At 41.7% G+C, this 22,982-nt stretch overlaps 1 protein-coding gene across 1 annotated transcript in view; it reads right to left on the bottom strand.

Moving 5' to 3' along the window:
* Positions 1-2,925: 2,925 nt before the first annotated feature.
* The window catches only part of LARS1 (leucyl-tRNA synthetase 1), a 56,556-nt gene continuing 36,499 nt past the window's right edge, over positions 2,926-22,982 (bottom strand). Inside the window, exons 26-32 of the mRNA XM_066272884.1 lie at positions 22,663-22,803; positions 22,300-22,410; positions 19,184-19,294; positions 11,868-11,972; positions 10,030-10,125; positions 7,852-7,984; positions 2,926-3,316 (exon numbers count right to left, since the gene is read on the bottom strand). Coding sequence (XP_066128981.1) covers positions 3,111-3,316; positions 7,852-7,984; positions 10,030-10,125; positions 11,868-11,972; positions 19,184-19,294; positions 22,300-22,410; positions 22,663-22,803 — 903 coding nt within the window. The 3' untranslated portion in view covers positions 2,926-3,110. The remainder of the gene's footprint in view (positions 3,317-7,851; positions 7,985-10,029; positions 10,126-11,867; positions 11,973-19,183; positions 19,295-22,299; positions 22,411-22,662; positions 22,804-22,982) is intronic.

The following is a 22,982-nucleotide window of genomic DNA, read 5'->3' on the forward strand; positions in this document are numbered from 1 at the left end:
CCAGGTTCGAGACCCCGAGGTCACCAGCTTGAACACGGGTTCATCTGGTTTGAGCAAAGCTCACCAGCTTGGACCCAAGGTCACTGGCTTGAGCAAGGGGTCACTTGGTCTGCTGTAGCCCCACGGTCAAGGCACATATGAGAAAGCAATCAATGAACAACTAATGAACCGCAACAAAGAATTGATGTTTCTCATCTCTCTTCGTTCCTGTCTGTCTGTCCCTATCTGTCCCTCTCTCTGACTCTCTATCTCTGCCACACACACAAAAAAAACAACTTTGGCCCTGGCCGGTTGGCTCAGCGGTAGAGCGTCGGCCTAGCATGTGGAGGACCCGGGTTCGATTCCCGGCCAGGGCACACAGGAGAAGCGCCCATTTGCTTCTCCACCCCTCCGCTGCGCTTTCCTCTCTGTGTCTCTCTTCCCCTCCCGCAGCCAAGGCTCCATTGGAGCAAAGATGGCCCGGGCGCTGGGGATGGCTCTGTGGCCTCTGCCTCAGGTGCTAGAGTGGCTCTGGTCGCAACATGGCGACACCCAGGATGGGCAGAGCATCGCCCCCTGGTGGGCAGAGCGTCGCCCCTGGTGGGCGTGCCAGGTGGATCCCGGTCGGGCGCATGTGGGAGTCTGTCTGACTGTCTCTCCCTGTTTCCAGCTTCAGAAAAATGAAAAAAACAAAAAAAACAAACCAACTTTGATTTGGTGGATAACTAAGGTTATGCAGATTGAGGTAGCAGCAAAAAAATCTAAGTGAGAGAAAACAACCAAAAAGGTGCCCCAAAGGAACCAATACAAATGACGTGATGATAGCCTATGGTAATGTGTGTGTGTGTGTGTGTGTGTGTGTGCATGCGCGCACAACAGAGAGACAGAGAGAGGGATAGATGGGGACAGACAGGGAGGGAGAGAGATGAGAAGCATCAATTCTTCGGTGCGGCACCTTAGTTGATCATTGATTCCTTTCTCATGAGCCTCAACCAAGGGACCTCAGCAGACCGAGTAACCCCTTGCTCAAGCCAACAACCTTGGGCTCAAGCTGGTAAGCCTTGCTCAAACCAGATGAGCCCACGCTCAAGCTGTGATCTAGGGGTTTCGAACCTGGGTCCTCCGCATCCCAGTCCGATGCTCTACCACTGTACCACTGCCTGGTCAGGCTACCTATGATAATCTTAAGCCAATATGCCCTGGAAGGTTATTATTATTACTCTTTCATCACTAACCTTTACTGAAGGCTCATCATCCTCGTCAGGACATTATGGAAAACTTACTACTTGCCAAGGACTATACTATATATGTGGTTTTTTCTCAACATCTTTCAATATACCTAGCAAAGTAGGTACATTAGTTCTATTTTATAGATGGAGACATGGGTTGAATTGTGGCCCAGATCACCCAAGTAGCAAGTGGAAGAAAGGGGAGCTTGTCTGACCAGGCGGTGGCGCAGTGGATAGAGCGTCTGACTGGGATGCAAAAAGACCCAGATTCGAGACCCCAAGGTCGCCAGCTTGAGCGTGGGCTCATCTGGTTTGAGCAAAAAGCTCACCAGCTTGGACCCAAGGTTGCTGGCTTGAGCAAGGGGTTACTCAGTCTGCTGAAGGCCCGTGGTCAAGGCACATATGAGAAAGCAATCAATGAACAACTAAGGTATCACAACGAAAAACTGATGATTGATGCTTCTCATCTCTCTCCGTTTCTATTTGTCCCTATCTATCCCTCTGACTCTCTCTCTGTCCCTGTAAAAAAAAAAAAAAGAAAAGAAATGGAGCTCTACCCTCACCTGTCTGACTTCAGCACCTGTAATCTTACCTACTATGCTGTAGTGCCTGCCCTCGCAGGTAAAGGATGACTGGCACTTGATGAGCTCTAGGGGCTCTTCCAGCTCTATCGCTCTATGCTTCGCTTTAATGATCTATGACAAAGCGTTCAATGAGGCCCAGAAATCTCAAACTGTGCAAAGCAAATGAAAGAAGCTCAATAAAATCTCTTTGCATGACGTGCAAGTTAGGATTCAGGCTCCTTGGGGTTATCAGAGCTGGTCTTCCTCCATACTGAACCCTTCAAGAAATGGAAATGTTTTTCTCCTCTGCCACTCAATACCTAATATTTTTTCCTCATTATGAAGACAGGTGGCACAGATCACATCAAAAGGCATTCCAGCAAAAATAAAAACATAAATTTGCAATATAGTCGGCATGGTCTTTAAAGACAATTTGATAAATGTAGTTTTTGAGGGTGGGGGAATGCCTTCTTTTAAAATGCTTAAATTTAGTGCAGATAAAAGAAACTGCTTATAAACTATTAACATTAGCCTTGGAAAACAGTACTGGTGGTTAACTGAACATATTAAAGTTAAACAAATTCTTATAAATACAAGACCTGTTTTGTTCTCTACATAAAAGTTTTAGTGGTTCACAGTCAAGTCAAAATAGTCTCACTTGTTCTTTTAAATTGTCACAAGAGTTCCTTTCCTTAAAAAGCAATACCAGCCTGGCCTGTGGTGGCGCAGTGGATAAACCTTTGGCCTGGAATGCCAAGGTTGCCGGTTCGAAACCCTGGGCTTCCCTGGTCAAGGCACATACAGCAAGCAAGCAATGAACAACTAACATGAAGCAACTATGAGTTGTTACTTCCCATTCCATGCTCCCATTTCTCTCCTGTCTCTGTAAAATCAATAAAGTATTAAAAAAAAAAAAAAAGCAATACCAGCTTTCTAATTTACTTTTTTCTCTTTAAAGAATACAGCTAACTCCTTAATGGGTACAATGTAAAAGTTGTTAGAAACCCCTTAGCCTTCAGAGGTGTAAAATACACCTCAGAAAAGCAACATGCTGACACTTCGTGTGTGAAACTCTAGAAGCTTCTGGGAAGTGGCAATACTTTGTTTAAAAAAAAAAAAAGTATGGTATAAACTATTTCTCTTAGAGGCCCCAGGAAAGAAAAAAAAATTTATTAGGTCCAGGAATCCAAGATGACTTGGTATAATTATGATTACATGCAGAATTTGATGGTTAGAAATGAAATCTATTTAGGTCCAGCTGAAGGTTCTCATTGCTGATCTGTAGGCACAAAGTAGCACTATCCCCAGAAAGCAGGGTAAATGTTCAATTGCCATGAGTTTAATGAACCAGATAGACCACTGTATCACCAATATCTGCCCGGAGCCCATTTTCGGTGAGGTGAACTTTCTTGCTCAAAAGGTCCACGTGGAAAACAGCATGCTCAGAAATGGGGGACTTCCCAGTCTGCTCTTTGCCCAGGACGGGAACTCGCCGAGGCCCCAACAGGGGATCGTCAAATCTCATCAGTTTCACTTTGGAAAGATCTACAGCAAAAAAGATCAATATGAACATTTAATTAGTCACTGACTCAAACCCATGCCCTGAGTCTGATAATTCACCTTTTTAAACACATTAATTATGATATCTAAAATATGTTTCCATCAGATTATTACATTAAATAAGATCCAGTAACAAAGCTAAATCTAACCAGTCTTCATCCTCTGTCAGCTTTTCACCCAGGTCAAAGATCGTCAGAGTCTATATAAAACACGCCTTGGGATTATAAACCAAGAGGCAGAATTGAGTCTAACTTTGAGCATTATCCTATATGGTCTCTTGAATCACTTTTTATATGCTTCAATTAACTCTTTTTCAGAAAACTGTATCAGAAAGTCTAAAACATTTCTCTTTCTTATCTTGCTTCCTGGAATATATGAAACTAAGAGTTGTTGGGTTTTTTTTGGAAGGTACTTTTGGAAAAGAGAATTACTATTGTAACGCCTAGCATTGCCAGTTTCTTGTTTTGCTCAAAGGATGAAAGCGTTTGTATTAACAAGCCGATGAGAGATGAGGAGAACAGGGGAAGGCCGGAGAAAGGGCACAGATTCTAGAAGTTTGAGCTTCTGGACGAGCTCCAACGCTCCCTGGTTTGAGATTTCCCCGATCTGCTCTTGTGCAAGCTGATAAGGCAGCTCCTGGCACAGAAAGCGCTTGTCCCTGGATCAAGTGTACAATCCAATGAGCTTGCTAATAATTGAGCCTGAAAACAATTTATTTCAGCAATTCTAAGACTTCCCAATGCCAAATGATTTTATTTTGTATGGTGGAGAGACACGACAAATGACTACAAATGGTGATTCTAGGTTTCTATCTCACTCTAAATGTAGCGTGGCTGGTTATGTTTAACCTGATCCACAGAAACAGAGATATCTTCCAAGTTACTTCCCACCCCTTCTACAGCAGAGCGCGGGTGGTCTGCACTGCGCTCCCAGGGGTGTTGTTTTGAGGGTGTGAAGTTCAGCGAGAGATAAAAAGAGACACTCAAGCAGCTGGCGGCTGTGGCAGGGGTACAAGTTATCTGGCGTCCTCTTCTCCTTGGGAAACAGAGACTGAAGGACTGCAAGTTTAGAAGAGGGATCTTGGGGCTTATAGAGCAATTACCAGCAACTACCAGGAAGGCAAACCCTGTCAGAGTCTCTGGAGAGTCTCTGCAGAGGCCATATAACCTATTCCCAGACATAGTCCAAGCCCTGCAGGTTACCCGGGAAAGGAGCAGACGCAGTCTGTGTGACAGCCCTGGTCTATCTGGGGGAAATACTATTCATTCTAACAGCCTGTGCAATGCAACAGGCACATCAGCGATACCAAATTATTCTGCTACAGAAGCAGTGACAGTTCTGCCAGCAGATTTTATGCACAAGTCCTTTTAATGAAGATGTGTGTGTGTGTGTGTGTCCTTTAAAACAGACCTCCCTCATCATCCCAAGCAATTCTGAATCAAAGTATTTCAAAGAAGCCTTAATACTCAATCAGGCTGCTAAGTGACAACACATTTGCTTTGATGTTTCACCATGTAGTTCATTACAGCCAATAAATCTTGAAGCTTTCTTAGTGGAGGTATTATCTTTTCTTATCCCAGACCTCGATGAAAATGTTGAAATCTGAGTCTGCAACTACACAAGAGTTAAGGCACTTGGAGAAGAGATGAGAGTAATTGAACATCCCTAGGGATTGATAATGTGAAACGGAGCCTTTCACCTCCAAGTTATTACTTCATATGTGGTATGGGCTGCGAGTGATTTCAAGTCATTATCATCAAATAGTTTCTCAGTGGTCTTTGTGGAGCAAAATGATGGGCTGGCCCAGTTCCTCCCGGACCTAGATCAGAATCACCCTCAACACAATCGGCACTAATTGGATGACTCACTGGTTACTGCAACAGACAGAGAAATGCTACTACTGAATTTCACTTCCTTCCCATCTCATACCTCAGTCCCCTCAGATAGCAAAGTCTCCTGCGGGCTTCCGGAAAAGTCCCAAGGTTAGAGCTCTTCTGTAGACACTTGGAAGAATATTGATTTCAAACTCCCCTAACATTTCTATCTATTTTCTAAAATTCATAGCAGCTACTAATACCCAACTTAAAGGATTTTATGATGATATTATTCACAGCTAGCTTGACAAAGGACATAAGAATTGTGCCATAGGCTCAATGTGAAAGGACAAAATGTAGGAAACACATTTCAGTACCATTCCAACGAACCTGGTCAATGCTCTGTCTGAGTATATGTAACAGAGAGGTGGGTTTAACATTATATAATACAATTTTCAATAGAGAAATACATCCTCTCGTTTGCTACACGCATGATAATCCTGTCCAGTGAGTCCAAATACCAATTTTCTATAAAAGCCACAATATTGTTTTTCATGGCTAAGAGTTATTTCTATCACAAAGTTTTCTCATGACTGCATATATGCAATATAAAATAGACAAGTAAAGCCACAGTACGGTTCTCTATATATAGGAAGTCCCTGGGTTACGAACGATAGGTTCTGTAGGTTTGTTCTTACGTTGAATCTGTACGTAAGTTGGAACAGGTACATTTACCTACTAAATGCAACAACGTTTGTCTTAATATATCAATAGTATTTATTCGTACCGTTCTGCGCATATGAATACTTAAACATTTTCAAACGTATAGAACCTATCTTGTTTGTAAGCCGGGGACTGCCTGTACTCATATTTCAAAATCTTCTGCGTTTTGTGGTCATAGGTTCTAAGGGTGATGCTATCACTCTACAGTACTTGGTTTACTGAGGAAACACGGTAAATGCCTGTAACATGGGTGGGCCTTGAAGACACTTTACTGTGTGAAAGAAGCCAGACACAAAAGAACAAATACCGTCTAGTTCCACTTATATAAGGTGCCAGAACAGTCAAATACCTGGAGGCAGAAAGTAGAACAGTGGTCAGCAGGGACTAGAGAGAGGCAGACCTACGGAGAGCTATCATTTAATGGGCACAGGGTCTCACTTTAGGATGCAGAAAGTTCTAGAGATGGATAGTGTGATGGTCGCACAACAAAGTGAATGTATTTAATGGCACCCAACTGCACACTTTAAAATGACGAAAACGCTCAATTTTGCTATGTATATTTTACAACAATTCTAAAATAATGTCTAAAAAAATAAAATCTCCAGCCCTAATACACAGCTGATACATAGTAAGGCAAGGATTAGTGTTTCCCTCCTGCTAGACACCCTTCCCCCACCCTCACAGGTATCATTTTCATGCCCCATCCAAACAATGTTTTGTTCATAAATTCATCACTGATCATCACAGTTGGAAATAACCTCACCCTTTTCTCTGCTGTAAATTTTATCTATACCTCTCTTACTGCACTCAGCAGTCTCTCCTTAGATTAGGATTATCAGATACAGAGTCTGAATGAACAATACTTTGTAGACTCCCCAAGCCTCTTAGTGCATACTAGGGGTCTCTACATCCACACTATTGCTCCACATACTATACATGATAGTCAATCAAGAACTGTGCACAGGTGAGCAAATGACTTCAAGAGAACAAAACCTAACATGGTAGAAGGAAGTCCAAAGGCCTATTTCCAGTCTTCTGTGTTAATGGCATTCTGTTACTCTGAATATATTTTCATAAATTAGGTCACTGTCTGAGATCCGTAGATCTTTTCAGACAAGTTTACATTAACGGAATAAGGCCCAATCAATTCTTGATTGCCATTAAGAAGAGAGATAATACAAAATAAGGAATCTCAACATTAATTTGTCTTCATAATTGGAGAAAAAAATAACGCAAAGACATACTAACGCCTTTCGTACTATGATCAGCGTACGACCTGGATGAGTGATGAGGGGGAAGAAAAGCTATAAACTATTACATTAAATCTAATCATAGGACATCTTAACTAAATCTTGATAAGAAATTCAGATCATTTACATATTTCACTTGGAGGCACATTGTTTAGAAGAAAGAACAAGCTTAGTTTGGAGTCAGACAGACCTGAGTTTGAATTTCAGCTCGAGGATTTACTAGCTGAATGATCACTGCAAGTTAGTCTTTCCGACCTCCATTTCATGACCTGTAACAGGGGACTAATGACACCCTCTGTGTTACAGGGTCACAAAATTGATTAAATGGCTAATGCTGACTCTGTTTTTCCTCCTTCAATAGGAACAGAACCACCTGAGCAAGTTGGTTCAGGAAATTAAGGGTATATACACGTTAACGCTGAAAACCTCTGAGAGAGAGACATTGCTTGTTACAATTTTAAAGCTAGATGGAGCCTTAGAAAAATATTCATACAGTATCCTCACTTTACTAAAAAGGAGATCAGTTTAGAGCTTAAATGACATGGCCAAGTCACCAAGCTACCTAGTCACAATGTCCCAAAGACATAGGTTTCCCGATTCTGGGTCCAATACTCTTCCCATAGTATTACATAGCTGTCCCTAAGCAAGCCAGCTACTTTTCTTTCTTCCTTCTGCTTAGAATTCATCAACTCCACAAGTTCTTGCCAAATGCACAGGGAAACAAACCATTCACCTTTGATTCCTCGGTCCATTTTCATTAAACGCCTGATTATAGAATCACGAGTATCTCCTTGCCTGATTTCAATTTTGGTTGAGAAGTGGCCATTGGATGGCTGGGGATTCACTATGAAAACTGACACACCAGGCTGGGGAAATAAAGAGAAAATAATTGTTATGGGAAATCACACTTGAATACTGCTGAGCGAAAAGGAAGCTGCTACATTTTTAATGCCCGAGGAAAGACAGGTTTAATTCTGGTGCTCTAATACCAGACAAAGGGATATGCAGACATGCAGGAAAAGATGTACATGCTTACAACCCAATCCTAGATAAAAGTGACAACTACATGTATTAATACTGATGACAGATAATTAACAATAATTATATTTTCTCTTCCACAACTACCATCATTTATTGAATTTCTGTGTCGCAGGCACTGTACAAAGCACTTTACAGACATTATTCTTATTCCCTGAAAGGTAGTTCTTTAAGACTCCCTTTCACAGATGAGAAGCTGAGAACTAGACAGATTATTAACAAAGTAGGCCAAGGTCATAAAACAAAAGAGGCAGAGACAGGATTAAACCAGTTCTATGTCATAATACCACCCACATTATACAGTATAAGCTATATAGTCAAAGACCCTCTCATTATTTTAAATAGAAAAAAATCAACTGAGTCTTATGAAAGATTTAATACATATATCTTAAAAGAATGCTTGGCCATGGCTTGAAATAAACATATTTGTATATAGAACACTTTTAAGAACCTATCTCCACAGCCCGAATGACTGCACGTTTAAAAGCTACCAGATCTTAAATAATGAGTGTATTCATTATGTGATAACAAATTCAGGAAGTTTCCAAGATCATAATTACCTCATTCTTTCAAAATGGGATTTTTCTATTTGTTGGGTTTTCAATTAAATGTGGTAAAAGGAACAGGATATAGCTAAGTCCACTGCTTATCAAGAGAAGCAGGAATGTCATGGGCTCTCCCAACTGCAGCACTGGACTCTGCCCAGTGCTGCCATTCTCCATGGATTCCTGGAGAACAAACACACAGAATCCTCCAAAACTCCAAAAGCTATTTATCTTCACCAATAATGGCCAAAACCATAAGAGGAAAAAGTCAATTGCAGCATAACTTAAGATAATGCATCGATCTCATTTACTGTATGCCAGAAACCAAAAACTCTTGAATAACATTATCAAACCAAGACCCACTGGAAGAAGCAAAGTGCTTTTTCACTTTTAAAAAAAGTCTGACACTTGCCTGACCAGGCAGTGGCGCAGTGAATAGAGTGTCAGACTGGGATGCAGAGGACCCAGGTTCGAGACCCTGAGGTCGCCAGCTTGAGCGCGGGCTCATCTGGTTTGAGCAAAAATTTCACCAGCTTGAGCTCAAGGTTGCTGGCTCCAGCAAGGGGTTACTCGGTCTGCTAAAGGCCCGTGGTCAAGGCACATATGAGAAAGCAATCAATGAACAACTAAGGTGTTGCAATGTGCAATGAAAAACTAATGATTGATGCTTCTCATCTCTCCGTTCCTGTCTGTCTGTCCCTGTCTATCCCTCTGACTCACTCTCTGTCTCTGTAAAAAATAAATAAAAATTAGAAAAAAAAAAAGAAAAAATTAATAAATAAAAAAAAGAAAACTCTGACACTTTACCCTGGCTGGGTAGATCAGCTCGGTAGAGCATCGTCCCAATATGCCAAGGTTTTGAGTTTGATCCCCGGTCAGGTCACATAGAAAAATCAACCAATAAATAAATGGAACAACAAATCAGTGTTTTTCTCTCTCTCTCTCTTCTTCCCTTCATACCATCCTCTCTTTCTAAAAATCAGTAAATAAATTAAAAGTCTCACATTTCAATTTCCACTGTATTTTTTTAAAATAAAAACCAGGTTTTGAAAATCATATTTTTATTTTTTTAACCCACAAATAACATCTGATGCTATCCATTAGAGTTGAATAAGGAAAAGTGAGTATTGCACAAACCAGGGAATTAGGAGCCCTCAAATCCAACCCCATTTCTAATAAACTAAACAGCCTGGACCCAACCAATCACTTAACCAATTCTCTGGACCTCACTTCCTTCCAGCTTTAAAATGATGGGTTTGGATGTAATGATCTCTACAGTCTCTTCTAGCTCTAAAATGCAATAATTCAGTTAGCTTCTTCTAACTTACCTCTGTTCTAAAGACATTAAGTGGTTTCCCAGGACAGCATTCCTCCCTGATTTTATCTTCTGCTTCAGAGGCAAACTTGACTTCTATGTGTTCTAGCTAAATAGAGGGGAAAAAATGAAAGTCATTAGTATGACTTAATATGACTGAAATTAATCATCACCTTATTTCACCAAAGAGCAAATCTAAGTTCTCCACTTAACATGAAATGGTCTGTGCAATTTTATTATTTTCCATATAAACATTAAACAAATGTAATCAATTATTTGACACCGATCTTAGCTGTCTCATAGTACTGTTATTTGTATAGTCATGTTTAACATTTTCTATAATGTAATCTGATATCTACTGTCATATAAGAGAAAATGAAAAATAGCATAAAAGACTAAACTTATATAAAGTTCAGATATCTAGCATTTGAGGATAAAAGGCTTCCACTGAAATAAACTCAGAAATGTAACACTACACAGGCTTGAATATAAGATGATTCTAAATATGTGTCCCCATTTCCCAAAGATCCAAGCTTTTTGACCTCCATGAATATATATGAATATTTATAAATATTCTTGAAATAGATGTCCACTAATATTTATTCATTTAATTACTAATTTATAATTACGATATAAAATGCTTATTTAGAAACAACTATCTTCCAGTCTAATATTTCATGAAACCATATTATTCAAAGTCTAAACCTAAACCTGCATTGCTGTCCTTTACTTCAGTGTCTTCACTATCGCTACAACCAGTACAGTCTTCTAACGTTTTTCCTAGAGCACTAAATTATCCTTCCTTCTGCCTAAGTTGCCTGAGAGACAGCACTTCTAGAATCCATTCATGAAGTGGTGACTAGGGCAGGATGGTAGGACAGGGAGAATATGTGAAAGCTATTGGTAATGTCCTAGTTCTTGAGTTGGTAATAGATTCATGGATATCCATTGTATTATCAATTTAAAGAAAACAGGACATAATGTACACATACAAAACACACTCAGTAATATCACAGAAACTTTGTATGGTGACATATGATTACTAGACCTCTCATGGTGATCCCTTTATATAATGTATATAAATGTCAAATAACTATCTTGTATACCTAAAACTAATAAAATATTGTATGTCAACTATAATTAAAAAGCAGCCTTAGCCAGGTGCCTCAGTGGCTAGAGAATCGTCCCAGAGCACTGAGTTCACAGATTCAACCCCTGGGCAGGGCATGTACAACAAGCAATCAAAGAGTGCACGACTGAAGGGAACAACTAAGTGGAACAGCAAGTTCATGTTTCTCTCTTCCTCTCTCTCTCAAATCAATAAATATATTCTTTTTTAAAAACTTACATAATCCAGAATGGAAAATTTTTTTTAATTTAAATTAAAAATCATGAGCAGCATGGACCATTAATAATATATCATGAGCCAAGAATTCTAATTAATCCAATTCTGTGAATCTAAGGGATAAAAGGAAAGAAGGGAGGGGAAAAGCAATTCAGAGTAGCCCATAATATGAGATATTTTGAAAGTAAATTGAATATACGGTCTCTCCTCAATTTTTAAAAGATAATTTGGGTGACAGAGGATCCAGATCTATACAGCTAGTATTTTATGTATAGAATAACTGATAAATGAAACAAGACAACAGATCATTTTTTCTTCCTGAAACTTCTATACTGATCCATTCTCTTTCTCTCCAAAAACTTTTTTTTTCCAAAAAATTTTTGACTATATTTGGCAAAGTTACTAAACATACAAAGTGAAGTTTATAAAAGGTTTATTATAAAACAAAAGACCTGGATTATGTTTACTATGGTTAACTAGTTATCACAATACCTGGCCCCTCTTACCTCCAGTGAATTGGTCAGGTAGACTATATTCTCCATAAGCACCGCTTGTTCATCAAATTCTAATTGCAAATCCAGAACACGAGGTCCCACCTTCTCCAGATTTTCCTAACAGCCAAAATGGTTTTGAAAAACAAAATCACATTAAAATATGTTGAAAAGAATATATTTTGAGACTTCCAGTCAACATGGCAGTGTAGGTAAACAAGCACGATACTTGAATCCTCCTACAACCACATCAAAACTACAACTACACTACAGAGCAACCATCATTCAGAAGCACCTGGAATCTGGCTGAATAGAAGTTCTACAACTAGGGACTTAAAGAAGCCACACTGAGACTGGCAGGAGGGCAGAGACACAGAATGGGATGGTCCCACATCCACGTGTGGCAGTTTAAAATCAGGAGGAGCCCTGGCCGGTTGGCTCAGCGGTAGAGCGTCGGCCTAGCGTGCGGAGGACCCGGGTTCGATTCCCAGCCAGGGCACACAGGAGAAGCGCCCATTTGCTTCTCCACCCCTCCGCTGCACTTTCCTCTCTGTCTCTCTCTTCCCCTCCCGCAGCCGAGGCTCCATTGGAGCAAAGATGGCCCGGGCGCTGGGGATGGCTCCTTGGCCTCTGCCCCAGGCGCTAGAGTGGCTCTGGTCGCAATATGGCGACGCCCAGGATGGGCAGAGCATCGCCCCCTGGTGGGCAGAGCGTCGCCCCTGGTGGGTGTACTGGGTGGATCCCGGTCGGGCGCATGCGGGAGTCTATCTGACTGTCTCTCCCTGTTTCCAGCTTCAGAAAAATGAAAAAATGAAAAAAAAAAAAAAAGAATAAAATCAGGAGGAATATCTCGGCTGCAGAGGTCTCCCCCCCCTGGGGAGCGAGGGTCCCAGTCCCACACCAGGTCCCCTATCCCAGGGTTCCAGAGCCAGGAAGAGAAGTCCCCTAGCTTCTGACTGTAAAAGCCAGTGGGCATTGTGGCTGAGTGAGACAGGAGGCTGCTGGAGTCCCAGATAGCTCCTCTAAAGGGCTTATACATGGACTTACTCGGACTCACTCCTTCTGAGCTCCAGCACTAAGGCAGCAGCTTGAAAGGAACTAGGGACATAGGGGAGGAAATAAACTGTCTGGCATCAGGGTAAGACTGGGGGGGTTGGGGGGCAGCTTTCTTCCAAACAAAAGTGCTGGCGGATGCCGCTGCTCCTTTTCCAAAATACCTCCTCCCCCGACAGAACCTGCAGGCGGGGGCGTCATCTGAGTCTCCATCAACCTGGCTATTGCTATTTGACCCAACTAGGTGATTCCCTGAGGCCCTGCCACATCCAAACTTACAGGCCCACCAAGCTGTTTCCAGTGGCTTTTCCATACAATAGCCTCTCTTGCTTCATGCTTTGGACCAGGGGTCCCCAAACTTTTTACACAGGGGGCCAGTTCACTGTCCCACAGACCGTTGGAAGGCCACCACATACAGTGCTCCTCTCACTGACCACCAATGAAAGAGGTGCCCCTTCCAGAAGTGCAGCAGGGGGCCGGATAAATGGCCTCAGGGGGCCGTATGTGGCCTGCGGGCCATAGTTTGGGGACACCTGCTTTGGACTTTCCTAAAATCTCTCAAACAAGCAGCATCAGACCTCTGCAAACCCATACATCTTCCTAAGTGGCCTCAGGCCCAGCACACGTAGCAGCAGACCTTGGTTCACAGCTGGGCTTCTCCTGGGCACCTCTAAGCCCAGCAAAAATAGCAGCCATCTGCACACTGCCCTGTAGCTCATGCCAGATGGTCCCAGGCAGGGCAAAGGCGGTGGCTGGCCTTGTACCTCCTGGGAGGACCTAGATCCTGTGTACGCAGTAAATAGTTTCAGATCACATCAGATTACCACTCTACCACCTTCACAAGCGACACACTCAAGGGACAGACTCAGGGAGCACCAAAGCCCCGCTGAAGCAAGTTGTGCTCCATAGGGTCGACTCCTACACAGCAGCTCCTCCATTGTAGTCACAGCCAGTCCTCACAGCCCATCAGCCTGGGAGTCATCCCTCCCAGGGATGCAAATATCAACCAAGGCTCAACTACCAGAGAACAGTGCACACAGCCCACACAGGAGCACACCTGGAGTGCCCAGTTTAAGTGACTGGGGAGGCTGTGCCACTGGGCCCTAGAAGATATCCACTAGACAAAGCCACTCTATCAAGTCTGGGAGGCATAGAAGCTCTACCTAATAAACAGAAACAAACATAAAAAGCAGCCAAAATGCAGAGACAAAGAAACAGATCCCAAATGAATCAAGTGAAATCTCCAGAAAAAGAAATGAAGGCAGCAAACTATCAAATAGCGAGTTCAAAACAATAGTTATAAGGATGCTCAAGAAACTTAGTGAGAACTTCAAGTAACTTAATAAGAACTTCAACTGCATGAAAAAGACATTAGAAACCATTAAAAGAGTACCAGTCAGAAGTGAAGGATCACTAACTGAAATGAAGAATAATTTACAGGGAATCAACAAGTAGAGTAGATGATGCTGAGAATAAAACCAGCGATTTGGACTATAAGGAAACAAAAAACATCCAATCAGAACAGCAAAAAGAAAACAGAATCCAAACAAACGAAGATAGCGTAAGGAGCTTCTGGGACAACTTAAAGCACACCAACATTTGCACCATGGGGGTGCCAGAAGGAGGAGAGAGCAAGAAATTGAAAAGTTATTTGAAAAAACAATGACAAAAAACTTCCCTAACCTGGTGCAGGAAATAGACATACAAGCACAGAAACAGCATGAACCCAGGGAAGCCCACACCAAGACACATCATAATTAAACTGCAAAAGGTTAAAGACAAAGAGAATCGGAAAAGCAGTAAGAGAAAAGCAGTTAGTTACCGACAAGGAAGATCCCATAAGAAAGTCAGCTGATTTCTCAAAAAAAGCTTTGTAAGTCAGAAGGGAGTGGCAAGAAATGTGCAAAGTGATTAAAAGTACGGACCTACAACCAAGATTACTCTACCCAACAAAGCTATCATTTAGAATTGGAGGTCATATAAACAGCTTCCCAGAGAATAAAAAGCTAAAGGCTAAAGGAATTCATCACCACCAAACCAGTATTACATGAAATGTTAAAGGGTTTTCTTAAAAAAAAAAAGAAAAAAGAAAATATGAACAATAAAATGGCCATAAATACTTATCTGTCACCAATTGAATCTAAAAACAAAAAAAACAAAAAACAAGCAACAGAAACAGACTCATACAGAGAACGTTTTTTTTTTTTCTGTATTTTTCTGAAGCCGGAAACGGGGAGAGACAGTCAAACAGACTCCCGCATGCACCCGACTGGGATCCACCTGGCACGCCCACCAGGGGGCGACGCTCTGCCCACCAGGGGGCAATGCTCTGCCCATCCGGGGCGTCGCTCTGTTGCGACCAGAGCCACTCTAGCGCCCGGGGCAGAGGCCAAGGAGCCATCCCCAGCGCCCGGGCCATCTTTGCTCCAGTGGAGCCTCGGCTGCGGAAGGGGAAGAGAGAGACAGAGAGGAAGGAGAGGGGGAGGGGTGGAGAAGCAGATGGGCGCTTCTCCTGTGTGCCCTGGCCGGGAATCGAACCCGGGACTTCTCCACGCCAGGCCGACGCTCTACCACTGAGCCAACCGGCCAGGGCCCAGAGAACATTTTGATGGTTGGCAGATTGGGGGGTGAGGAGGGCAGGCTGATGGGTGAAAAGGTTAAGGGATTAAATACAAATTGGTAGTACCAGAACTGTCATGGGGATGGAAAGTACAGCATAGGGAATATAGTCAATGATATCCTAATAACTATGTATGGTAGGAGAAGGGTATGAGATTTATCAGGGTGATCACTTAGTAAGTTATATAATATCTAATCACTGGGGAGCACACCTGAAGTTATATATATAATATTGTATGTTAACTGTACCCGAAAAATAAGAAGTGATTTAAAAAAACAATAATGTATTTCCTCCAAAGCAATAATTCTTCTCTCAACTGATAAAATCTTCAAATTTTAACAGTTTTAAAGGAAAGGCCTTGGACTCGGCTTTCTTTATCTTTGCCTGCTTGTTAATGAAAGCACTAGCTCAGAGTAATTATCATTTAAAATATGGTAAGATTAAGGCAGTAATGAAAAGACTGAAAAGACAAGGTCTTCAAATTCACAAAAAAATATGATGTTATCATTGTTTATTTAGACTGATTTAATATGCAAATCCAAAGAATTTGCTTGACAAAAAATCAAATGTGTGAAAATATCACTTCAAGTAACAAAAGTAATAATAAAAATTTCCAAGAAACCAGCTCTTTATAAAGTTATTTCAGAGCATAGTGGACTAATAATAAATTCTCTAAGAGCCTGACCAAGTGGTAGCACAGTGGATAGAGTGTCAGACTGGAATGCAGAGATCCAGGTTGTTGGAAACCCCGAGGTAGCCGGCTTGAGCACAGGCTCATCTGGTTTGGGCACAGCTCATCAGCTTGGACCCAAGGTCGCTGGCTTGAGCCCAAGATCACTGGCTTACGCAAGGGGTAACTCAGTCTGCTGTAGTCCCCCAGTCAAGGCACATATGAGAAAGCAATCAATGAACAACTAAGGAGCCACAAAGAAGAATTGATGCTTCTCATCTCTCTTCCTGACTGGCCCTATCTGTCCCTCTCTCTGTCATACACACAAAAAAATTTCCCTAAGATATTCTGACAAATTTTAAAATAAAATTTAAAAAATCATACTAGATGGAGCCTGACCTGCAGTGGCGCAGTGGATAGAGCACTGACCTGGAACACTGAGGTCACTGTTTCAAAACCCCAGGCTTGCCTAATGAGGTGGTGGTGCAGTGGATAGAGCATCGGACTGGGATGCGGAGGACCCAGGTCGAGACCCCAAGGTCCCCAGCTTGAGTGCAGACTCATCTGGTTTGAGCAAAAGCTCACCAGCTTAAACCCAAGGTTGCTGGCTTGAGCAAGGGGTTACTTAGTCTGCTGAAGGCCTATGGTCAAGGCACATATGAGAAAGCAATCAATGAACAACTAAGGTGTCGCAACGAAAAACTAATGATCGATGCTTCTCATCTCTCTCCGTCCTGTCTGTCTCTATCTATCCCTCTCTCTGACTCTCTCTCTGTCTCTGTAAAAAAAAAACAAACAAACCCGGGCTTGCTGGATCAATGGACATAAGACAAGCAACCAATAAACTACTAAAGTGAAACAACTATAAGTTGATCATTCTTGCTTAGCTCCCTTGAAAAATCAATGAATAAAATTTAAAAATTTGACCTGGAACACTGAAGTGCCAGGTTCGAAAACCCGAGGTCGCTGGCTTGAGTGTGGGATCATAAACATGATCCCATGGTCACTGGCTTGAGTCCAAAGGTCACTAGCTTAAAGCCCAAGGTCACTGGCTTGAACAAGGGGTCACTGGCTCGGCTGGAGCCCCCAGGTCACGGCTCATATGAGAAAGCAATCAATGAACACCTAAGGTAGGCACCGCAACTATGAGTTGATGCTTCTCATCTCTCTCCCATCCTGTCTATCTCTGTCTCTCCCACCCCGCCAAAAAAAGTCATACTATATGAATACTCAAATAATTCTACGCTTATTAAAAAAACAATTTATTTTCTTAATTTTCTTGAACATGAAATAAACTATTTGCCAACTCAAAATGTAACCTTGGAGAGTCAAGTTCATATACAGAAATATAGCTAACTGCCTAGAACAGATTGCACTTACTTCAAAGTGACCTGACATGATTCCTAATATTTACTGTTTTCATTTCATCTAAGTATGTTTCTTTTCCTGTGGGGAAAAAAGTTGCTAAAAAGCCATTTTCTTATTATCAGAGTTATTAAAGACTTTTCAACACCACTAATATGCCTGGAAAATTACCAATATTACTCAAAAAATATATTACTACTCAAATAGGCTAACATTGGTTTTTCAAAAAGTCATTTCTTGAATCTAATATCATTTAACTACTTTTCAAATCAGTTTCTCTGAATTCTGTCAATGAACATCATCAATGTGAGTTTTCTTTGCAATCAACAATGGGATATATTGTTGAATCTGTATTATTGACAACTGACCTGGCAATTTGACCAATGGGACCAATGACTTAGGAGCATACCAGCAGAAATATAACTTGATTGGTATAGGTCAAACCAGAATTGTAAATTATTTCTCAAACCTGAAATAGCATACGGCTCCATTAGTTAACTTCAATCTTGGAGAATTAAAAGGATTTCCTAAGAATACAATTACTCCAATATAGAAGAAGCTAAGAGTTTGTGTCTCTATCAGGCAGGCAGCTGTAGCCTAGAAGATTCAAGACTAAACTTCAAGTACAAGAATAACCACTATGTGCCCAGCAGGCTAGAAGACACTGATTTACGTTAAAAAAAAAAAACTTTAGGGAGTCTACTTCTTGATAGGTAGTGAAGTGTTAACTGTATTATTTCATGACTCCTCAAAGCACTCTTAAAACGTAGGTCCTATTGATTTCCTTATGCTATAGATGAAACACCTTGTGGCCCAGAGAATATAAGTGACTTGTCTAAGGCCTCAAAACTAAGAAGTAACAGGCAAACAGAACTTGAACCAAGATCTGCCTGACCCCAGAGCCTGAGATCTTAAGCAACACACAGCCTTCTTTCTCTTTCACTTTGTCAAGTAACCCAATACATCAGCTATGCATATGAAGAAAAAAACTAAGAGTCTATCCCAAAGATTCTTAACGTGGGAGCTGTAGGGAGGGGAATACTGATTTTGGTCGCAGGAGACATTTAGCAATGTCTGAAGACACTCTTGGTTGTCACAGTTAAAGGGAATAAAAGGGAGGTTCTACCAGCATCCAGTGGGTAGAAGCCAAGGATTCTGCTAAACTCTACATTATACAGAAAAGCTCCACACAACAAAGAACTAGCCAGCCCAAAATATCAATAGGGCCAATGCTGAGAAGCCCTCGTCTCACCACTAGAAATAACATGTATCCTGTTGGCTAACCCTGTAGAAAAGTAGGACCTTGATTCCTGTAATAGGATCTAGTAAAAACATCCTAATGTAAGTCAAAAGACCACGTATGCTTCCTCCTCAAACTGAAAGGAAGGTAGACCCTAAAGAAAGTCATTTGGTGCAGCAATCCTCCACGTTCTTCCTCCACAAGATGTATGTCCACACACTCAGCAACTCCACAGCTAACCCCCAAATCTGACTGTGCATATGCCATGACCGCTGACTGAGAAGTGCCTTTTCAGCAGATTTACTGGGGAGATGTCCCCCTCCTTCTGCTCTCCTAGGTAACCATTACTCACCTATCACAGCTGCACAAGCTGCACAGCTTACCTTAATCATGGCAACAAATGGCATCACTTTCTTCATGTATTTCTTCAGTTCTGGCAAATTGCCTAGTTCACTAGCAATGATTTTGTTATCAGGCAACTTTCCACTATTGTTCTAAAAAAAAAAGAAACAAAAAGAGTTGGGGAAGAAAGTTAAGAAAAAAAATTTTTTTCTTCTTTTCCAAATGAGAGGAGGGAAGATAGAGAGACAGACTCCACATGCACCCTGACTGGGATCCACCCAGCAACCCCCATCTGGAGCTGATGCTCTGCCCATCTGGGGCCATGCTTGAAACCAAGCTATTTTTAGCACCTGAGGTAGAGGCTACACAGAGACATCCTCAGTGCCTAGGGCCAATGCAGAAGGGGAAGAGAGAGAGAAAAACAGAGGGAGAGAGAAGGGAAAGGAGTGGAGAAGCAGATGGTCAATTCTCCTGTGTGCCCTGACCGGAAATCAAACCCAGGACATCCATATGCCAGGCCAATGTTTTACCACTGAGCCAATTGGCCAGGGCCAAGAAAAATATTTTAAAGATGATGTAAGATGGATGTGCGTAGAGGAAGTAGGCCAGCCCTAGAGGAAGGTCTTGACCAGTCTGCTAGAGAACAGAGAGGATGCAGCCCTGGCATCGTGGGACAGTGAGAGGTGAATGAGTAACACAGAAGGGAGCTCCCTCTAAATTCAGAGGACACAGGATTTTGAGGATAAAAAAGAAAAGCAGGCACACCATGCTGAATGTTAACTTTTTCTTATAATAATGGCACCTCCAGCCTGACAAGGCGGTGGCGCAGTGGATAGAGTGTCAGACTGGGATGCAGAGGACCCAGGTTCGAGACCCTGAGGTTGCCAGCTTGAGCGCAGGCTCATCGGGTTTGAGCAAAAGCTCACCAGCTTGGACCCAAGGTCACTGGCTCGAGCAAGGGGTTACTCGGTCTGTTATAGCCCCACGGTCAAGGCACATATGAGAAAGCAATCAATGAACAACTATAGTGTCACAATGAAAAACTGATGATTGATGCTTCTCATCTCTCTGTTCCTGTCTGTCTGTCCCTATCTATCCCTCTCTCTGACTCTCTGTCTTTGTAAAAAAAAAAAAAATTTTTAAATAATGGCATCTCCAGAAAGTATTTCCTTAGTTATATCAAAATGAAAAACTATACACAACTGTCATACAGATTTATAGGTTTGTATTTGAACACTCCGTTATAAATTATTGCCACCAATGTGAACAGAAGAATCCCTAGCTACGGACCTATTAAAAATAGAATCATTTCTATCTACTCAAAACCAAGTGCCTGTATCCTAATCACGAATAAGCATAAGTCCCAAATGTGCTGCCTGAATTTAAATTCACTTAGGCAGACATCGACTGTCCCCTTTAATAGAGTGAGAAAGCAAGTGGCCTTTTCAGAGTTTCAGGTGACTCATTTGCTCTTACTGTAGAAGCATACTATCAAAGCCAAGGGTTGGGAATGAATCTAAATGAAAAGTAACATAGTCAGATTTCCAATAATCCATTTTCCTTCAATTCTAACCTTTGTTAGGTGAGGTACATGGGAAAAACTTTTTTCTCTACTTGTCAATGTTTTGCTTTGAAATACAGATGAAAGGAAAAGGAGAGTGTAGGACACATTCCTTTTCCTTGTCACAAAAAAGATGCCGTATTCTACACAAGACCATTCTTCTCGATTACAAACTAACATTCTTTAGGTTCTTTTGGATGCAAACAAAATTTTAAAGGAAGCCATTCGTTCCAAATAATGCCCAAAGATGATGACATTTTGAAAGTGTATATAACTAGTCAACAAATACTAAGTAAAACTATCACCTCTAAAAGAACAGTGGCGATGTATTTCCTTTGAAGACCTGGAACATTACAGACGATATTTAGTTCTCCTGCTTCCTTGAAAATCCTGGGATGAATAAACAGTCCCCTAAGGCACAGTTCCACTTCTCTGCCTCGGAAGGAGCTTGTCCCCTTTTATTTCTAAGTTAGAATCTGTAAGCAGATTCTAAAGGCAACCTTCTCTTTCCATTTCAATCAAATGGGAAAGCAGTTCTCGTAAAAACAGGGTCACAAACAGTAAGAAATACGTGCTCGTCTCTTTCCACTCAATTTTGCCAACGTAAAAGTTTTTCTAAGTATTTCCTAATTAACTATAAAATTTATGGAGGCAAAACTCTAGTAAGTCTATAAAATCAAAGCTTACACTTTGGCCATCATCTATATTTTCTCTCTCTCTTATTTATATGCACCTTCATGACTTGCATCTAAGTTTAAAGAACTAAGTTTTGGAGGATCAGGGGGTGAACACACAATATGGTGTACAGAGATGTGTTGTACAGTTGGGCACCTGAAACCTGGATAATTATGTAAACCTCTGTCAGCCCTATAAATTCAATTTAAAAAGCTAAAGAACTGGCCTGACCTTGTGATGGCACAGTGGATAAAGCCTCGACCTGGAACACTGAGTTCACCGGTTCAAAACCCTGGCTTGCCCGGTCAAGGCACATATGGGAGTTGATGCTACCTGCTCCTCCCCTCTTCTGTCTTCCTTCTCTCTCTCTCTCTCTCTCTCTCTCTCTCTCGCTCTCTCTCTCCTCTTTCAAATGAATAAAAAAAAGTTAAAGAACTAAGCTTAATTATTGAGTTTCAATAGAACTATCATATTTGATAGCTATTTACCTGACATAGCCAAAACAAAAACAACATCAACCTCTCCATTTCTATGGGTAATTATTATACTATACATTTTCTTTTAAATTACCCAAGAGCCAAGCTTCAAACTTTTCAAACGTCATAAGGTCAAGGCTTCATGAATCTCAGTGTTTTTGCTTCCTAACTTTAACCACATGTATGAAAAGTCCCACAGCCTTTAATTACACACAACTAGATTCAGTGTATTTTCGTATGACAGTTTCAAAAATGATGAAAACTGCAGCTTTTCCCTTGGCATCCACTGAAGAGCCACCAGGGATAACGAGGGAAGCTTCACAAGTAGAGGTAATTAAAGCAGCCAGTCTTCCTCGCCCCACCCCCGACACTGCCAACATCCTAAAAACAGAACCAGCACAGGCAGGACACCACGACGCTGGGGGAGGCCCGCTGGGAGCATCACCTGGAAGTGATTACGTAGAACCGACAGGGTGGTATGTTGCCACGATGGGTAGTTCTTCGCCACGTAGACGGTACAATGCGTAGGCTTTGGAGGTGCGTGCTTGTCTGTCTTCTACAGGGCAGAAGGAAAGGAAGTGACAGACATCTAATCACTTTTGTATAAACCTCAAATGAAAAGAACCCTCCCACAGTATATATCAACACTGCCTTTAACAGAAAAAGTACACACAGTACAGAACTAACTGCATTAGCAATGAAGACAGCACTATAAACTGTAATGCAAATTGTCTTCATTTTCATCACTGTTAAAATATTATTTGGCCGAAACTCTCCAGGAATGAGCTTTTTCAAAGAAAGACTTCACCTTCCCCTTGGCAGGCGTCGTGTAATTCTTCAGTCGCAGTCGAAGGTCGTGTGCCACCTCCATGAGGTACTGCGAGGAGCGGATCAAGACCTCATCCACAGGACCCACGGCAGGCCATGCAGCGCTCATAATTGAGCCAGGCTTTTAAATAAAAATATACCAAAAAAAAAAAAGAGAGATTCAGGGAGATTAGACAGTACAACTATTTTATGATTCTTGAATACAATTTTATACCCAGGCTGCCATCTGTAATTGCGGCTCAAAGTTCAAACCCTGACTCCACACGGCACACTTCCACCGGCCCTGATCTAATGTTCCCA

The sequence above is a fragment of the Saccopteryx bilineata genome, chromosome 4 (genome assembly GCF_036850765.1).
Source record: "Saccopteryx bilineata isolate mSacBil1 chromosome 4, mSacBil1_pri_phased_curated, whole genome shotgun sequence".
Classification (NCBI taxonomy): domain Eukaryota; kingdom Metazoa; phylum Chordata; class Mammalia; order Chiroptera; family Emballonuridae; genus Saccopteryx; species Saccopteryx bilineata.